The sequence below is a fragment of the Haliotis rubra genome, unplaced genomic scaffold, assembly GCF_003918875.1.
Source record: "Haliotis rubra isolate DU_JTF1 unplaced genomic scaffold, ASM391887v1 Scf30, whole genome shotgun sequence".
NCBI lineage: Eukaryota > Metazoa > Mollusca > Gastropoda > Lepetellida > Haliotidae > Haliotis > Haliotis rubra.
The window spans coordinates 3,183,655-3,204,421 of NW_025766969.1; the positions used below are offsets into that span (position 1 = coordinate 3,183,655).

Consider the following 20,767-nt stretch of genomic DNA (forward strand, 5'->3'; position numbering starts at 1 on the left):
TGCCAAGGCCCCGACAACGACACATTCAGCATTACTCAATACACACTCGCAGGTAAATGTCTTAAACATGCCATACTTGACGCTGAATTTATATTACAACCAGCGTTTAATACATAAATGATAAATTAACTATACGAAAACAACGTAACATGCACTCATTTTGTTTCGTTTTATTTCTCCCGTATGAGTTTTGTATGTCTTTGTTTAGTCTCGCGATATGTTACGAGAATAACGCTCATGGGGCGCTGAAAGAGGGTCTGAAAGAGAATGAGTTAGGATGACTTCGTCTACTGTGGCCTAAGTTAGCGGTCCCGACAGATATATGAAGTTGCCTCTTCATTGAGTTGATATTCTAGAAGGTATGGTTTATCATCTGTCCCAATGTGGAATTTATTTTCTGTGTACTTTTATCTTTAACTAGGATACCAAACGTCCATGTTGACGAATCTGAAAATTGAAATGAGAAACTTGCACATAACACAAATTCAGACCACATTTCTTCATAACAATAACTACGTAATGGCATGAAGTATAGCAATAAATTACAGTTTTATCCTTAATTTAGAGTCTGTGCTGATGAGTTTCTGTAGTGTCATTTTCTCAGTCAAATAGGCTAAGTGTTCAATGATGAAACATTCAGTGAGATAGGCCTTCCCAAGTTCCTTATTAGTTTTCAGTGCCAGAGTGTCGACACACTCCAGAGATGTATCATGTATTTTGTCCTCGTGGTCTACCTACAGTACCACAGATCAGTGGGATGTGATGACTTGTTACCTCACATACAGTCCTTTCAACAATTTTTTTTTCATTTATAAACGTGATGAATATGTCTGAACTATGTATCATGATAAGTACGCATTGATAAACTTGACATGAAATTGGTAAGTTTCATTGAGAACATTTACTTATAGTGATCAACATTTTCCAATTTTTGTATTTAGTGTTTGTACAATGTGGTTGTACAATTACACATGCAGTCATTGAAACCTTTTGAGAAAGTTAGCAGTACAGTCATTTTGATGTGTAAAGATGTATTGCCATACCCTTTGTCACACTTGAAGTAGTATATCTGTATAATCATGCAAAACACCTGAAAATAGCATTTCTAAGCTTTCATAAGACCAGACTGGCCTCATTTCAGAATTAGCTTCTTTTTTTTCTTTTTTTTTACAAACAAGGGTGAAATTTTACGTTATTTGCTATGTGGCAGTCGTGTAATGCTAAATCATCTCTGTACTAAGTGTCTGGTGCTGTTAACTCTGGTTGATGCTAAAGCAGCTATGCAATTATCTGTCTTTCGTGATTACTGTTTCTAAAGAAACAGGCATAACTTCTCTTAGGAAGAAAAGTTTCTCATTTACAGATTTTGATATGGGCCATTCACTTGACCCATATCATCTAGTGCTAGTATGGCATTTGTTTACACTGTCAATCCCCTTGGTAATGATTTCCTGGATAATGATAGGAACATGTAGTCACTTGCAGTATTTATGGGTTGGAAGGTGTGTATTCAACATGTTTAATGTGCTAGAATATTTACACTAATTTACAGTGTGTAAAGCTGGAGATAGCTGCATTACCCATATCTCTTTGCTGCATCATTCATATCAATATTTGATATGAATGAGCCATTGCGCTCGGCAGAAAAAATTACCTCCTTGGATAGTGTGCCCAACTTGGAATTAAAACTTCAAAGCATTTTATGAGCAATGGGAATATGTTTGATTGTGAGAATATTATCATGAATTTATTGTCTGTTATTCTATACTTTAAAAATATTTGTGCTCAACAGAATGTACCGGGCACTGGACCATATAGACTATGACCATCTTCAAATCAATGACAAAACATCAAAGGGAGACAACCCTACAAACCAGCCTCGCTCCCTACTGCAGATAAGCTGTAAGGTCCTGAATGAGTATCCTCCCCTGGCTGAGCTAACCATCACATCAGTTCCTGTTCATCTAGCACCAGTATTACTGAAAGCTGCTGTTGATAATGTACAACCACAAGCAGTCGGTAGCCTCATTGCTAGCTGGCCTCTTCCATGTCTTTGGTAAGTTTTGTAATTTCAACAGAATGTACATGCTGGATGGTCTTGATTCTCAGACATTCGATCATTAGGTTAATTCTTTCTTCATATTTTATTACAGTAGTGAGACAAAACAATTTATGATTATGAGAAACAGTAACAATAACTGCACTCCTAATTTCTCTTTAAGATCTTCAAAAGCATGAATTAATATACCATCAGGATTTGTTGGTAAACTGACATCAAGCTGATCCACTTAACTTGATGGACTGAAGTTTAATTATGAAAGTCCATGCATCAAATATAAATACTCGATTTTACTGAAAGAGATGCAAAGAGACAGTTTTTGGCAAGGAGACTCATTAAGAAGCCCTTAACTGATTGTTTTGAAAACATTTCTAAATTAAAACATTCTGGAAACATTTTTGTAATGATAGTAGAATACAGTATTCATGTAACATTTCAATGGTGGATATAACAAAAAGAAATCTGTTACCATGTCATTTTACTCAATCTTGGTTAAAGGCAGTACACAATACACTACCTTCCATATACAGAGGTAAACAGTAAACCTATATCAATTCAGTTTGAAAAACTCTTATCAGCTACCACTTGTCTTTCATTTGTGTCAGGATTGATTCTCAAGCATGAAAACATTTTGTATATTTCCAGTTTTCGTGAGATACTTTGCCACAAGACCTATGCAGATATATTCCAGGAAGAAATGGGATTTGACTTGGTTGTGTTCCGTGGCGTCTTAGGAAGGACAAAGGCTTGTAAAATGAAATGCCTGGATTTTAGAGGATTCAAACTCAGTAAGTTGTCAAAGATTTGTAACCACAGTTAGAAGTTCATAAACAGTCATCATTGTGCTGACCAAAGTCTTCTGAAAATGACATTTCTATTCCAAGGCCACAATCTGCATGATCACGATGATCTGGACATAAACTTTCTGAAGTACATGTGCTTCTCAGTAAATCCAGAAATGTGTATGATCAAAAACAAAATGTACAGCTGCTTGAGATGTGTATTGATTTGTAGACACGACCTTCAGCAAGCTGATCATCCAGATGTGGCCAGTCCTGTCTCTCAAGAAATCACAGCTCAACCTTAAACGCCTGGCCAAAGTCATTTCCAAGACAGCCGGTATGGGAACGATTCAATTTTCTCCAGGGTCTCTTATTTTAGAAAGATTGTTGATTATGGAAGCCTTCCATTTTATCCTGTGTGCTATTGAGCATCCTTGTTAAGCTGTTGTCTCTATCTTTGTCAGTATCTGTGTCAGTTTGCCCATTCAAGGATTGTTCCAGAGTTATTCACATGCTCAATATGCCATAGGTGTTGTGTCATCATGATCAAAGGTTTCTGATCAAATATTATCAAAACTTGTTTGACTTCATTCTGCAATTGCCATGGTAAAAGTGTAAATGACAACTTGCAGAATGGTGAACACTGACACTTTTCATGTTTATATATTTTTCCTTATCCTGACTCATGCTCTTTTGCTTGTCTTCTTCTTCTTGCGAACACAGTGGAACACTTGTATCTCCCTAATTGAAGCTCCCTTCAATGTAAAATCACTAATTAGTACTCACCAAGAGTTGCCTCCCTCTTCCAAATGCGCGGGAAAGGAGGCGCCACCTCTTCCCTCATGCTTCACTCTCTCCTTCTTCGCCCAGTGAGCAGGATGTGAGAGCGCCTGTGTCTCCCTTCACACTATATCCTTTGATTATTCTTAGTTAGTTACTTCTTGTAGTCATCTATAGAGGTTTAGCTAGTATCCTTCAACAATTATGTATTGATATTTATTCGTATTTCTGCTGTTTATTCACGGGACGCCGTGATTGTTCAGCAGTTTGCGTTGATGAAAAATCTGTACTGTTTGTAGGTTACGTTTTTCTGCTGCCGATCCGCATTTAATATGCCCTAGCTGTACTGCACCATGTGCATTTTCTTCATGTTGCAGTTACTGTAATAATTTGTCTAACTCTGCATTTAACAAATATTATCTTTGCGTCTTGAGACGTGCAGCAGATAGGTCACGTAAACAGAGCCTAGCCATGGCTGATGCTTCGGAACCCCTAGCCAGTCAACTGCTGTCGGACGACCCCCTCCCGTCTGGTGTTCCGCTAGAGTTACCCTCGGAGGAGAGGCGTGGGACGCAGTCCCCCATCTCCAAGAAGCGTCCTGCATCCCCAGACATCCCGTCGTCGCAGCCGAAGACTAAGAGGGCTTCCACTTCATCACAACGCAGACTCCGTACCCCCAGGGCAGCGTCTACCTCCAAGGGGAAACCAGCGAAGTCTACTAGGACTTTCTCAGCCGAGATTGTTCCCGCCGCAGAACTAGGCCTGTATGATGATCAGCCGATCATCATACCCGATGTACGCCACAAGAAACGACCGGTGTCGGCAACAGTGACGTCAGCGCAGATCTACACGCAGTCTGATGTACCAACGCTGATGTCTGACGATCTTCCTGAGTGTCCCGTCGCTACCAACGCAGAGAGGACACCATCTACATCTTCGCAGACCGTCCCAGACGACCTGGTTCTACACATTATGAAGATGATGGAAGACCGCTACAGCCTGAAGAGACAACCAGCCCAGAGGCCGAGCCGCCCGCGAAGGCTCCAACATAGACGACACCCCAGTCGGTCCGCTATCAAGTCATCGCTGGGGAAGCCACCTTCGCGAAGGATGTCACAGCCCACCTCTGCGAAGGTCCCAGATGTACAGCCTTCGGACTCTGACTCTGACCCCCAGCCTTCGAGAAGGTCAAGTCGTCACTCCCCAGGACCGGACTCAGATGAAGCGAAGGGACAGGCTCCAAGTCATCTTCGTCTAGAAGGTCATCGAGGGATTCCCCAAGAGCTTTGCGAAGCTATCAACGTTCACCACATAGATCTCCACGAAGGTCACCATATCGACGCAGTTCACCAGGCCGTTCTCCACGACGATCTCCTCGTCGTTCACCACGTCGATCTCCAAGCAGGTCATCACACCGTTCGCCTCACAAGTCTTCACGGAAGTCCCCAGACAGGTCTCCGTTGACGTCACCCTGCACAGCTGTAGAAGTATACAGGTCTCCACCTCAGTCACCATCGGATCAACCTCTTATTTGCGATCCCGTTACAGAAGATGATGGAGGCATCATATTCTCCGACGCAGAAATACGCTACTGGATGGTTAACAACCTGGACCTAGCTTCACCTTCCAAGAACGGTAACCCGGCCCACACTTATCTCATGAGGGAGGACGATGCAGACACCATCACCCTACCTCCGATCGACCCGATAGCAACAGTCTCTCAGAATCTGGACACAGCCTTCCATAAAGCCACTAAAGCCCAGGCGCCGCACTTACCACAGTTCAACGCCAAAAAAGTTCTCAACCCATAATATGGACCCATTTTTCAAGGCACAAGATATCGACGATAACTTCAAAGTAATCAACGATGCCAAGAATAAGACCTACAAGATAGACGACCACAAGCTGGTGCAGATCGAAACCATGACAAGGAGAATGTTCCTCGGCCTTAACAGATCAAGAGCGATTAATGAAACTCTCATCACCAGATTTCGTGATTCTACATCAGAAGATGACAGAATGATTTACTCGGCCCTCCTTATGCAGAAGAAGGACCAGCTTTTCTTAACGGATCATCTTACATCAGTCTCCGCAGCGCTAACTCTGGCTCGTCGTCAAGGTCTCCTCGCTTCCTGTAGTTGGGGTGTGCAGTTTACATCTCCACTCTACACAGCCCCGTGGTCTTCGCCATCTATCTTTGATGGAGGAATAGATAAAGTCTCTAAAGAAGTCACCAAGGATACCAAGTCGATGGACACGCTAGCCAGCGTCATCAGGCAGACATCACAGAGATATTCAGGAAGATCTAAGTTTACTGGCTTACAGAAAGTACGGGACAGGAAGATGGCAACCTCAAGAGGAAAAGATTCTTTTCGTCGCCCATACGGCAACTACAGAGGAGGATCTGGAAGAGGCAGGGCACCCAGAGGTTCCCGCAACTATAAACGATGAAAGACGTGTTCGGAACGACTGGAGCCTTCCACCCCCAGCCGTTCCAGTACAACCATCACAAGTGGGTGGACGCCTTCATCTGCACTGGGAGAACTGGGGAATTCTACAAGACCCTTATGTCTCCAACATCCTACATCACGGATATCGAATCCAACTACAGGCCACGCCTCCGCTTACAGTCAACCCTCACAATTTCGACTTTCAGGCGCAACAACTACTAAAGTTAAGAGAAGCTGTTGCATTGCTACTAACCAAGCAGGCCATAGAAGTACTGGATCAAGTAAACATCGAACCAGGCTTCTACTCCCCAGTTTTCCTAGTGCCCAAGAAAAACTCCAGGGAAAAGTTCAGACTCATCTACAACATGAGCACTTTCAACAGAGATTATCTACGCAAACCGCCAACGTTTCACATGATACATCTACCTCAACTTCGGCACCTAATTCGTCCCATGGACTACATGGCCAGTATAGACCTGCAGGATGCGTATCTACATATCCCCATACATCCCGAATCCAGGAAATACCTACGGTTTAGACTAGACGGGCTGCATTATCAATGGAGAGTACTCCCATTTGGAATATCATCGGCCCCCTGGCTATTCACGAGGATAACGAAACCCATCGTCACTTACATACATCGTCTAGGGCTACTCAGTGCGTTATACCTCGACGACGGGATTCAAGTAGATCAAGATCCACAGCGTCTCAAACTACAGTTAAACTACATCATCAAGCTACTAACACAGCTAAGATGGTTAGTAAATCTACTCAAGTCGGACCTAGAACCTACGCAAGATCTGCAATTTCTAGGCCGATGGCTCAAGATCCAACAGACCATCCCACAAGCCTTACTCTCTCCGCTACCACTACGACAATGGCAGAGTCTGTTGGGTCTCCTCACGTCAGCCCAAGACATGACAGTCAGAGGCAGACTACAGTTACGTCCGTTACAGGTCCTCATCAACGCTCATCTCGACGACCCACAACCATTCAGTCTACCGAAGCACATCAGACCTCATCTACTATGGTGGACCAGGAGGTCGAATGTCTGCGAAGGCATCTATTTAACAGAGCTGGAATTCAAAACCCATCCAAGGTTGGGGAGCTCATCTCGCCAACCGGACGGCATCAGGGTTATGGAACCAGCAAGAGAGCAAGCTGCACATAAACATGCTAGAAATGAAAGCAGTAATCAACGCCTACTACATTGGAGCACTATTCTACAGAATGCGCATCTGATGATTCACACTGACAACTCAACAGTGGCGTTTTATGTAAACAAACAAGGCTCAACGAGATCATTGAACCTATTGACTGTATGCTTTCAACTGTTCGATCTAATCGACGATCTCAACATACATGTCAGAGCATGCCACATTCCGGGAGCCAAGAATGTACTAGCAGACGCACTCTCTCAGCCACATCTACCGTCACCGACAGAATGGATGCTCCATACAGAAATCTTTGCACAGATTATCAAGGAAATAGGAGCTCCGCTAGTAGACCTATTTGCCACTCGCTTCAACAATCAGCTAACAACATTCGTATCACCAGTCCCGGATCCACAGGCATGGGCAACGGACGCACTAAGCATATCCTGGGAAGACCTCAACGCGTACGCGTTTCCGCCGCCAGCGCCTAATTCCACTGGTGTTACAGAAAATCAGTCAAACACAGAGCCTCCAATTGATATTGGTCACGCCCTACTGGCCAGCGAGAACGTGGTTTCCCATTCTAATTCAAGAAATCGGACAACCAACAGTAGAGCTACCAAAGCGCTCGAATCTACTAATACATCCTCACATCAAACAAGAGCACGGAAACCCAGAAGCATTCCAACTTTACGTATGGACTGTATTAAAGTGTGTCTAAACAAGAGAGGTTATTCAGCCAGAGCGGCGAAAGCAGTCACGCTTGCTTTACGCAATTCTATGCGCAACTTGTATGACGACAAGTGGCAAAGTTTTGAAACATACGCTGCTAAAAAGGGATTTACAGCGAGATTGCTACACATCCACAAGTGGCTGACTATCTGTGTTACCTACGACAAAATAAACATTTAAAAGGCTTGACATTGTCAACTTATCTCGCAGCTCTAAGTTCTGTGATAACTATTAGAACTGGTGTCAAGCTAACCAAGACGCCAGAGTTACTGGCCTTACTACGTGCATTCCGATTGGAGGATCAGAAACAGAGATTTCGCGCTCCAGCATGGGATCTAAATATAGTGCTCCAACACCTCACAAGTGAGGCCTATGAACCACTGGAATCAACAGAAAACTTTGTTCCTGTTATCCCTAGCAACAGCAGCCAGGATGTCAGAAATTCACGCACTAGATTATGAGAGAATACGTTTTGACGACAATCAAAACATAGTGCATATGGGACTGCGATGGGAAGAATCAATTGCCAGGTCAACCAGACAGATTATTCCATGTTCCTGCACACTCCTCAATTCTCGGACCTCAAGATACGCTTGACCTATCTCTGTGTCCAGTCAGAGCACCCAAAACCTATCTACAACGATCCAAAACGAGGCGACGACAACTCAAGCGGTTATTCATCCCTCTATCGACAGCGACTCAGACCGAGGTCTCTCGTACCACCATATCGATATGGATCAGAACTGTCATACTTCGTGCCTACAAGGCTGCAGGACTCGACCCTCCAAGAGCATCTAATCCCCATGAAATCAGAGCACTGGCTTCCACACTCGCTCTACATGGAAATTGCTCGTTGAATACCATTATGGAGGGCTGCTTTTGGAAATCCGACATGGTGGTTGCTAACCACTATCTGAGAGATATCACCACCGAGGACGTCTCAGGTATTCACCATTTTGGTCCCATGGTCCTCGCACAGCAGTTGACAGTCCCTCGTAGACGATGATTAGTCTCACGAGATTATTATGTATATATCATACCAGTTTCATCTAGCTTATAACTCTACGGAGTTTTGTGCTATTATATACATATCTTAAGTCTATAGTAGTCTTAAGCCCAGTACTGATGTTATATGTACATTGGGTGGCTTCTCCACTTTGGAGTCGCTTTATACCTGTATTACTATTATCATAGTATCTATATATTGTAGTACCCCCATCTATGGCAGCTGGTAGAACTTATGTTTTATAGCAGCAGGAATTAGCTTAATTACAGTGCCATTAGGAAGTTCCCGTAGGGGGTTATTACTTATACAGAAATCACTAATTATTTAAATCCAAAGTATTCTGTTTTCCCACCTCCGTTTCCGTAGGATTCTACAAGCAAAAGAGCATGAGTCAGGATATGGAAAAATATGTAATTTTCTGATTAAAATTGATATTTTATACTTATCCTGACTCATGAGGTAAGCCCTCCCATCTTCCCCACATAACACTTTGGATTTCCCAGTAAATTCAAGTGTTGGGCTCGCTATATCAGGAGAGAGTGAAGCATGAGGGAAGAGGTGGCGCCTCCTTTCCCGAGCATTTGGAAGAGGGAGGCAACTCTTGGTGAGTACTAATTAGTGATTTTACATTGAACGGAGCTTCAATTAGGGAGATACAAGTGTTCCACTGTGTTCACAAGAAGAAGAAGACAAGCAAAAGAGCATGAGTCAGGATAAGTATAAAATATCAATTTTAATCAGAAAATTACATATCTTTGCTTTGGTACATGCTTTTGTCATGTTATATATTTCACATGTTATCTGTCTAGGTGTTGAGGCCACTAGACTGACCGAAGAAGTCTTGCCAAAGTTGCTGAATGAAATCCTAGGCCACAAGATGATCAAGTATTCCAATGTCCGTTTTTCCTTATCCTGACTCATGCTCTTTTGCTTGTCTTCTTCTTCTTGCGAACATAGTGGAACACTTGTATCTCCTTATTTGAAGCTCCTTCAAAATAAAATCACTAATTGGTACTCACCACGAGTTGCTCCCCTTTGCTTCCCCTGGCGGAAAGGTGTAAGCCACCCTCTGGCCATGTGCTTCACTCTCTCCTTCTTAGCCCAGTGAGCAGGATGTGAGGCCTTGTGTCTCCTTACACACCATATCCTTTGATAATCTCTTAGTTTTACCTCTCATAGGTTACTATAGAGGTATAGCTAGTATCCTTTACTATTTGTATTGATTAATTATCATTATTTCTACTGTTTATTCCGTGTATTAAGTGATTGTTCAGCTAACTTCGTTGATGAAAATCTATGCGATTTGTAGATTACGTTTTCTGCCTCCGATCCACATGTAATATGCCCTAGTTGTTCTCGCCGTGTGCGTTTAATTCCGTTGCAGTTACTGCATTAATTTATCTCATTCTGCATTTAATAAATATCATCTTTGCGTCTTAAGGCGTGCTGCAGATAGATCACGCAAACAAAGGGCAAAACATGGCAGAGAGTCAGATATTCCATCCAGTCAGCTGCTAGCGTCGACCCTCTCCGTCTGGTGTTCTGCTAGAGACCCCTGCGGCAGAGGCGTGGGGCATGATCCGTTACCTCGAAGAAAGCGACCGGCCTCCCCAGACATCCCGTCATTGCAGACCAAGTCTAAGAGGGCCTCATCGTCGTCTCAGCGCAGATTGAGGACACCCAGGGCAGCGCCAGACTTCCAAGGGAAATCACGAAGACAGCAAGAACTTTCTCAGCGAGATCGTTCCAGCAGCAGAATTGGGCCTCTCGATGATCAGCCGATAATCATCCCGACTTACGGCAGAAGAAGCGACCCGGTGTCAGCGACTGTGACTTCTGCAGAGATCACCATGCAGCCTGATGCCTCTACACCGGCGTCAGGCGTCATTGATGTGAACCCCATCGCAGAAAAGGCGCCCGGCGACCGTCTAGATCATCCCAGAAGACATGATCGCGGCAGATTATGAACATCATGGAGGACCACTACAAACTGCGCCAAGCGAAGTCGAGCAACCAGCGAAGGCTCCAAGCGTGAACAACACCCAGAGGCACCCCCGTCAGCGTAGCAGCCAAGGCGATGTCACCCAGCGAAGGAAGTCCGCACCACCTTGGCGAAGGACCTAGATGTACAGCAGCGAAGGCCTTTGGCGGCGGAGAGATCATCACCATCTTCGATTTCATCTCTAGATATGGACTCAGACCATCAGACATCGCGGAGGCCAGCGAAGGTCATATCATCGATCCCCGGACGGGCGCAAATGAAGCCAGCGAAGGCATTAGCGAAGGACATATGATTCAGATCTTCATCATCTAGAAGAACATCGAGGGACTGCCGAAGAGCCAGCGAAGCTATCAACATTCACCTCACAAGTCTCGAGAAGATCATCCATAGGCGATCTCCCGCCGTTCATCACCAGATTCGATCACCCGTCAGATCTCCACATAGAAGCGGCGCACAAGTCAACTAGATCGCCACAAACCTCATCAGATATACAGACAGCTACGCGCGGTCGAAGAGCATCTACAATTTGTTAATGATGATGGTTTGAGGATGATGGAGGAATCATATTTTCTGATGCAGAATCACGGTATTGGATGGTCAATAACCTAGATCTCACATCACCATCTAAAAGTGGCAATACAAGCAGGCGTATTTGATGAAGGAAGATGATCAGATGCAATCACTCTACCCCGATCGACCCGATTGCGGCAGTGCCACAGAATCTAGATGCAGCTTTCCAGAAAGCTCACGAAAGTTCAGATACCACATCTGCCCAACTTTCAAGCCAAGAAGTTCTCCGCATAACATGGACTCCTTCTACAAGGCCCAGGACATCGATGAGAACTATAAGATCATCAGCGATGTAAAGAACAAGATTTACAAGATGGATGATGCATAAGTTGGCTCATATAGAAACCATGGCGAGGCGTATGTTCTTTGGGTTAAATAGATCTAGGGCGATCAATGAGACTCTTATTACTAGATTCGGGATTCCACGGCGGAAGATGATAGAATGATTTATTCTGCCTTACTTATGCAAAGAAAGATCAGCAGTTTTTAGCGGATCATCTTACATCTGTTTCAGCAGCACTGACCTTAGCTTCGTCGTCAAGGCCTCCTCGCCTCCTGTAATTGGGGAGAACTTTACAGCCCACTTTATACAGCCCGTGGTCGACAACATCCATCTTTGGCGGAGAAATCGACAAAGTAAGCCAAGGAAGTCTCTAAGGATTCCAGGGAAGTCCTTATGATTAGATCGATGGACACACTAGCCAGCGTCATTTCGTCAGACTTCACAAAGATACTCAGGCAGATCTAAGTTCACGGGCCTACAAAGAGCAAGAGACAGGAAGATAGCCAGCTCTAGAGGTAAAGATTCTTTTAAATTAAGCCCATATGGCAACTATAGAGGAGGATCAGGAAGAGGCAGGACACCCAGAGGTTCCGCAATTATAGGCAGCTGAAACACAGGTTGAGCGACTGGAGTCTTCCACCCCAGCCGTTCCAGTACAGCCAGCTCAAGTGGGTGGGCGCCTCCAACTACACTGGGAAAACTGGGGAATATTGCAAGACCCTTCGTCTCCAACATTCTTCAACGCAGTTTTCGTATCCCTCTACAGGCCAAGCCTCGCTGACAATCAAACCCCCAAGTTCGATTTACAAAGCAACAACTACCAAAGATAAAGAGGCTGTTTCATCACTCCTATCCAAACAGGCCATAGAAGTAATAGATCAAGCAAGCGTCGAACCAGGTTTCTACTCCCCAGTTTTCCTAGTTCCCAAGAAAAACTCCGCGGAGAAATACAGACTCATCTACAACATGAGCTTTTTCAACAAGAACTATCTCGCCAAACCACGAAGTTTAGCATGATACATTTACCTCAGTTTCGCCAGATGATTAGTCCTATGGACTACATGGGCAGCATAGATCTACAGGATGCCTACCTGCATCCCCATTCATCCCGATTCAGGAAATACCTACGATTTACTCTAGAAGGGCTACATTACCAGTGGAAAGTACTCCCATTGAATATCATCAGCCCCTGGCTATTCACGAGGATAGCGAAACCGATTATCAAATTTCTACATCGTCAAAGGGCTCGCAGTGCGTTTTACCTCGACTGACGGGATACAAGTAGATCAAGATCCACTGCGTCTCAAACTACAGTTAAATTACATCATAAAGCTACTAACACAACTAGGTTGGTTAGTAAACTACATAAGTCGGACCTAGTACCATCGCCAAGACCTGCAGTTCCTAGGTATTGATTCATCACAAATCGCAACCGTATTATGGTACCAGAAGACCGTTGGCTCAAGATACAGCAGACCATTCCACCAGCTCTACTCTCTCCGTTACCACTGCGACAATGGCAGAGCCTACTAGGTCTTCTCACATCAGCCCAAGACATGACTGTCACAGGCAGATTACAGATTCGTCCCCTACAGGTCCTCATCAGCAGCACATCTCAGCGATGTACAACCATTCAGTCTACGAAACATCTCAGACCGCATCTACTATGGTGGACCAAGAAATCGAATGTCTGCGAAGGGATTTGTTTAGCAGAGCAGGAATACAAAACCCATCTGTATGTAGGCAGCGTCACTCCAAGGTTGGGGAGCTCATCTCACCAACCACCGCGATATCAGGGTTATGGAATCAGCAAGAATGCAAACTCCATATAAACAGTCTAGAAATGAAAGCTGTAATCAGCGCCATTCTACATTGGAGCACATTTCTACAAAATGGCGCCTAATGATCCATACAGACAATTCGACAGTGGCGTTCTACATAAACAAGCAAGGCTCAGCGAGATCGATGAACCTTTTGAACCTAAGCTTTCAACTGTTCGATTTAATACAAGATCTAAATCTACATGTCAGAGCAGTGCACATTCCGGGCCAGAAATATACTAGCAGGCGGCTCTCTCTCTCGGCCTCATCTACCATCACCGACAGAGTGGATGATCAACAACAGGGAAATTTTGCACAGATAATCAAGCAATTAGGGGGCAGCTAATAGACCTATTAAGCCCGCAGCGATTCAACAATCAGCTACCGACATTACGTGTCACCAGTCCCAGACCCCCAAGCTTGGGCAGCGGGGGCTCTAAGTCTATCATGGGAAGGCCTCAATGCGTGCAGCGTTTCGCCGCCAGCAATAATACCTCAAGTATTACAGAAAATCAGACAAACACAGAGCCTACAACTCACTTTGGTGCAGCCCTACTGGCGGCCAGAGCGTGGTTTCCCATACTAATTCAAGAAATCGGTCAACCAACACTGGAGCTACCCAAGCGGCGCCAAACCTGTTAATTCATCCTCACACCAAACAAGTGCGGAAACCCAGCAATGTTCCAACTACTGCGTATGGACTGTATACAAATGTGTTTAAACAAGAGAGGATATTCTGCCAGGCGGCAAAAGCAGTCGCGCTTGCCTTACGTTACTCAACTTCGTGGCAATGCGGCGACAAGTGGCACAGTTTGAAAATTATGCAACAAAGAAAGGGTTTACAGCAGAGAGGCTTCACAACCTCAAGTGGCAGACTATTTGTGTTACCTACGCCAAAACAAACATTTAAAAGGTTCAGCGATATCAACATATCTTGCAGCTTAGTTCTGTAATCACCATGAGAGCGGGTGTCAAATTGACAAGATCTCCAGAGTTACTGGCCTTACTCACGAGCTTTCGATTGGAGGACCAAAGCGGAAGTTCCCGCCCAGCTTGGGATCTGAATGTAGTGTTACAACACCTCACGAGTGAGGTCTATGAACCTTTGGAATCGACAAACTTTGAATTTCTCTCACAGAAAACACTGTTTCTGCTATAAGCTAGCCACAGCAGCAAGAATGTCTGAAATTCAGCTCTGGATTACGAGAGGATACAGTTTGATGACAATCATAACACAGCGCACCTCGGATTAAGATGGGATTTCATCGCAAAAATCAACTGCCAGGTCAACCAGACAGATTATTCCACATCCGGCTATCCTCTATTCTCGGATCACAAGATACACAAGACCTATCACTGTGTCGGTAAAGGCTCAAAGTTTATTCTGACGATCCAAAACAAGGAGAAGATTTCTCAAGCGTTTATTCATCCCCTTATAAGCCTCTGAATCAAACAGAAGTGTCACGGACCACAATATCTATTTGGATAAGGACTGTCATTCTCCGTGCCTACAAGGCAGCAGGCTTGGACCCACCAACAGCATCAAATCCACATGAGATCAGGGCACTGGCCTCTACCCTCGCCCTACGGTAACTGTTCCTTGAACACGATTATGGAAGGATGCTATTGGAAATCTAACATGGTATTTGCTAATCACTACCTGAGAGACATCACTACAGAAGATGTCTCTGGCATTCACCATTTCGGACCACTGGTCCTCGGCTCAGCAACTGACAGTCCCTCGTAGGCGTTAAAATATTATCCTCACAAGATTAATATGTATTTTATACATACTCATCTAGCTTATAACTCACGGAGTTTTAGGGCTATGTATATATGTTCAGCTTAAGTATTCAACCTTAAGCATATACTTTGGTATAGTCAATTTCAGTGCCTCTATCAGAGTCACTATATATATATATATATAATTTATATGTATTGTTCAATATATTCATAATGTAATTCCCCTTTAATGGCTTTATATAACCTATGGTTTTCTTTATACAGGAAACATCCTAAATCTAAGCCTTCATGAAGTTCCGTAGGGAGATATTACAGTATATCTATACAAAATCACTAATTATAAATCCAAAGTATTCTGTTACCCACCTCCGTTCCGTAGGATGCTACAAACAAAAGAGCATGAGTCAGGATAAGGAAAAATATGTAATTTTTAGAGTAAAATTGATATTTTATACTTATCCTGACTCATGAGATGCTCCCTCCCATCCTCCCACATAACACTTTGGATTTCCCTGTAAATTCAAGTGTTGGGCTCGCTAAATCAGGAGAGAGTGGAGCACATGGCCAGAGGGTGGCGACACCTTTCCGCCAGGGGAGACAAAGGGGAGCAACTTCGTGGTGAGTACCAATTAGTGATTTTATTTTGAAGGGGGCTTCAAATAAGGAGATACAAGTGTTCCACTATGTTAGCAAGAAGAAGACAAGCAAAAGAGCATGAGTCAGGATAAGTATAAAATATCAATTTTACTCTAAAAATTACATTTTGTCATATGATCCTAAAATATGTTGAAATAAAGTGCTTGATTTTGCTCTGTCTGGTGCCATGCATTAAGAGAATAAAATGAGGACTGGATGGCTCGGAGTATACTGTGGGTGAGTAAGTCATGGTATCTCTGTCAGCTGGCTCTATTATGCAAGATTCATCAAGGCTGGGACAAGGAGCCTCATACACTCATCGCTGTATAAGTGCAAGGTTAAACCCCATTTAACCTGACCAAAACATCAGTGATTTTCAGTGTTGGATGGAAAACTGGCATAATATGCTTTAAGATCCATGGCAAACGGTGTATGTTGTGTTGCAGGTCAGAACTGATGGTTGGAGATGAGATCATGGACTCCTTGGCTCCATTCATTGTCCTCCGAGGCCAGGATGTAGAGGTACGCTAGTTGAACACAACTTCCTCCTTGGACATTAGGCTAAATTCATAGATTGACATTTGTCTGGATAGTTTTTTTCAGGGAGTTAATGCTTTTTGCCTCAGTCAGCAGTCAGCAGATAATCAAGACCATGTTCGGTGGGCATCATGTGCTGTTGGTTGGATGTCCACTGAAGAGCCTGAATTTGTACAAGCACTAAGGATACTTTTCACTATTAACCAGCTTTATAAACACTGGTTTTGACAAGCAGATTTGTGCCAATTTCATCCCTATTATTATCATTTATTGTTTTTATTTCCATTCTTTCTCTGGTAAAGAAATTTATCCTGACTTTTTAGCTTGTTACATGATTATATTGTTCAGTGATTTTGGGGAATGCTAATTCATAGTACCTGACCATGACAATTGCATTACTTTACAAGGATGACATTTCTACTTTTCAGACCCTGGAAGGAATATCTCTCCGACAACTTGAAGAAAATGTGTTCTTCATTATTGCACCAGATTTAAAAAAGTTTGCCAATTTGAGCTCACTTGATCTACAAGATTGTAATATATACCTTCATGAGGGGAAAACACGAAGCTGTACCACTGGCAGACAGCAAATTGTAAACACACTCCATTGCTTTGAACATCTGGTGAGATTAGACATTGGCTTCAACTACATTGTAGGTTGTTTAGGGGAGGTGTTGGATGCTCTCCAAAGACCCTTGGAATATCTCAGTATTAGGGGCTGTGACATTAATGAAGAAGATCTGGACTCTCTGGCCAAGTCCAAACACGCCCCTCATCTACGGGAACTAAATGTCAGCAAACTGTGTCAGTTCATGATCTTTGATACAAGGAGAATAGCTCCTTCCTATCTCCTGAAGATTCTCAAACAATTCCCACAACTAACAATCCTTAATTTGTCCCAGAACCACTTATCAGACTCCTCGGTGCCTGAGTTTTGCCACACTCTGACGAGGACTTTAAGAAAGTTGAAAATGTTGGACATCTCAGCAAATGTGCTTACATCAGAGAACCAGCTAGACATTACACGGGCTTGTGCTAACATTAGGAGTATGCAAAAACTGAAGTTAACTTGTGTGTCCGGGCTTCGTGGAAGAAGCTGAACAGCCCCTGAACATGGACAACAACTGTGAAATGAAACAGAAGCTGGTGAAACTGTTGGACGCCATGGGGCGTGGGGATGTAGTCATTGAGGTGGTGAAACTCTCACAGGCAATATTTGTGGACTTTGTAGACTTCATGGACATTCTCAGGTGAAATCTGCATCTAACTCAGGTGCTGTGTTCGTTCTCAGGTTATTCTCCATAGATGTGAAAGAAACATGTTCTAAATGTGTTCTAAACATGTTCTAAACATGTTCTAAATGACAAAGTGAAGATGATGTTAGGATGGCTAAGCTAGGATGTCAGTTGACCCTTGTTAGGCATGTCTAGTGGAACTGTTCCATCCACTGAACCATTGTGTGATGTCTATCATACTTGTTAGTCTTTTCCCAAAGAAACAAGCTTGTGCCATAACCATTCAGCGACATTCAAATGTCCATCTATACTACTCAAAAGAAGTTAGCTTACATCTGATTCTTGGTTATATGAAAGAACTGCGTGTTCTCTAACTGCGTTTGAGTGGTATACCTTGTATTTGCTCAATCAGGCTTTCATTGAAACATGTGCCGAACATGTGATAAGAATTCCGTTTATTCTGAATATACAAGTTTTAATCATGTGTGTTCTGCACTCTTAGTGAACATGTCATACATATCACTCTTGTTTACTGTTAGGTATACAGTTTAAAAATCCAATTTGTTCCCTAAAAGTGAGGGGGTTCTCTTTCATCTAAAATAACATACGTGTATTATCTAAAAGAGCTACAGCTATGGTATGCTTGTCAGACTGGCAACATTAAAAGGTAAAACTGAAAATAGTATGATTGTTTAATTGTTTAATATATTGTCACTGAAAACACAGCACATAGACTAGAACACCAAGACTCCATTCCTCAAAGTAATCTTAAAGTACAGTTGTCGTAATGAAACCTTAAATTATGGGACTTGTTATAACCTTATCAGTAAGACTGACCTGAAGATGATCTCTTTCAACCAAACTGGCTGCAGCAGTAGACTGTCATTAAGACATGCATTGGAATGATACAGTGGACATGTGAGTAGGTGAATGTTGAAGGATAAACCATTACCAGTATTTCAATGAATAGCAAACAAGCAGTTTTGCAATCTTAAGACTCACACTACTTAATCTATGCAGTGATGTGAGAGTATTTATAGGCATTAAGAAGTTGGATGTTAACATGACAGTATGGGTAACAAAATGTTTAACCATGTTTACCGGTACACAAAATTTCACAAGATATATGTATGATAAAGGTAAGTTTCCTGTATAGCTAATTATAGAGAAACATTATTGCTTGCAAACACAGTATTCAAACATCACCATTTCAAGCCCATGACTTATTTACAGTGTTCAAGCTGTTGGTGACCTTTGTTCTTTGAGGATGTTGGTTTGAAGACTCCAAACCATTTATCAAACATCTATTTCAAGTTTATGTAGCATGTTTGTAATGTTCAGTGCAATAAGAAATAGTTTGTTTGATGCCAAGTCTGGTTTATGATCCCAAAGAATGGTCATAGATCTGTACATTTTGCACATAATCATGTTAAGAGCTTTATGATAATATCAGAAAATGCATGATGGCTACTGCTGTACAGCATCTGCATCCCTAGTTTGTTATGGGATTTTCTTGTACAGAATATTGTTTGATCACTGCAAATTTACTGTTGAATACTGCGAGTGTTTTCATGTAGCTGACATACTACTCACACTTTGCTAAGGATCACAAAAATTTCCAACTTTGCTTAAACAGAGATTTATCATTTGAAATTGTATCCATTTTAAAACTGGATAAATAATGATATAGTAACCCCTCTTTAGGCAAACAGCCACTTTAATCTAACCTTATGCACTTGATACATGATACATGAGTAACCATAAAAATGGTTTTCATGGCACCAATCAACCATTTTGCAAATCATGGAACAAGTCATTGACAAGTACACACCTGTCAATAGCAGGTATGGGATCCACAAGATGCAGTGACATACTGAAACCTAGGATCCATGCTTAAAATAAGCTTAGATGTTTAAACCAAATTAGACCCCACATCATAGTTATCTGTTGAATCAATGATCTGATCCTTAGCAAAGTGTGAATAGTATATTTCTGGTATTACTTTGTCAGGGAGTCTCAGATTGACACATCGTGTCAGCATTGCAAAAAAAATCCCGCTCTTGTTGGATATGGCATATTTTGTCTGTCCCTGTATAAAAGATGTGAGAGACTTGCGGAGTTGCAACCTTTGGGCACAGAAGTATTTAAGTCCTGCATTTTTACATTTGTTTCTGGGCCTGTCGGTACCATATCTGTGCTGTTAAGTTTCTCAAAAGTGGAAACATCTTAGAGATTCATCACTCTGGGCCTTCCTCACACATTAGACTCACATGCCATGATATAATAATACTGTTCAAGCAACATTAATGCAGTCTCACTCGATGACATTCCTTTGAACTGCTTTCTCAGATGTAAGGATGTATACAAGAACCAAATCATTCATTGTTCGAATCATTATTTAAAGATATATATCTTTCAATATCATGCCCTGCTGTAAAGCCATTCCAGCTAGTTTTTATTTTGATGGTAAGAATTTTCATCCATTTGACAAGGTGGGAGTATTTCTTTCACCCAATGATGATTTCACAAGGGATGAGGACTTGCAAGCATTTCTAGACATGTAGTTTACAAAGTTGATCATCTGGACCTTGTTCTTCAAAGCAGTCGTGGTGCAGTGAGCATAGTTAGGGCAATGACTATAAACAACACCTTCATGATCAGTGCTGAGATAGTGTTTAGAACATGTGATGTCAGAACAGCCTAATGACTACATTAGAAGGATGAGAGGATGAGTGTATAAAGATACAGTACCACTTTTATTGAGGTGATTGGAAATAGTCATTTAGGAGAGGCATAATCTGCTTTCTGCATAATCACTGTCATCCGTGGAGATTTATTTATACTGTATGCTTACTGCTTGTGCATCATTACCACTGCTTAACAAACATAATGCCAACTTTATTATTAAGGACTAATAACTTTATTATCACAAGAAGTCTTAAGATACGGTATAAATGTCCTGTCAGTTAAGTTTTCCT

The 20,767-nt window shown here is 42.6% G+C and overlaps 1 protein-coding gene across 1 annotated transcript; it reads left to right on the forward strand.

Moving 5' to 3' along the window:
- Positions 1-223: 223 nt before the first annotated feature.
- LOC124282635 (leucine-rich repeat-containing protein 14-like) lies at positions 224-18,464 on the forward strand. Its single transcript, XM_046718664.1, is given in 8 exon segments — positions 224-359; positions 1,793-2,056; positions 2,705-2,847; positions 3,074-3,178; positions 9,773-9,862; positions 16,388-16,539; positions 16,983-17,639; positions 17,641-18,464. Coding segments are annotated over 7 exon segments (1,578 nt in total). The 5' UTR covers positions 224-359; position 1,793; the 3' UTR covers positions 17,809-18,464.
- The last annotated feature ends 2,303 nt before the right edge of the window (positions 18,465-20,767 follow it).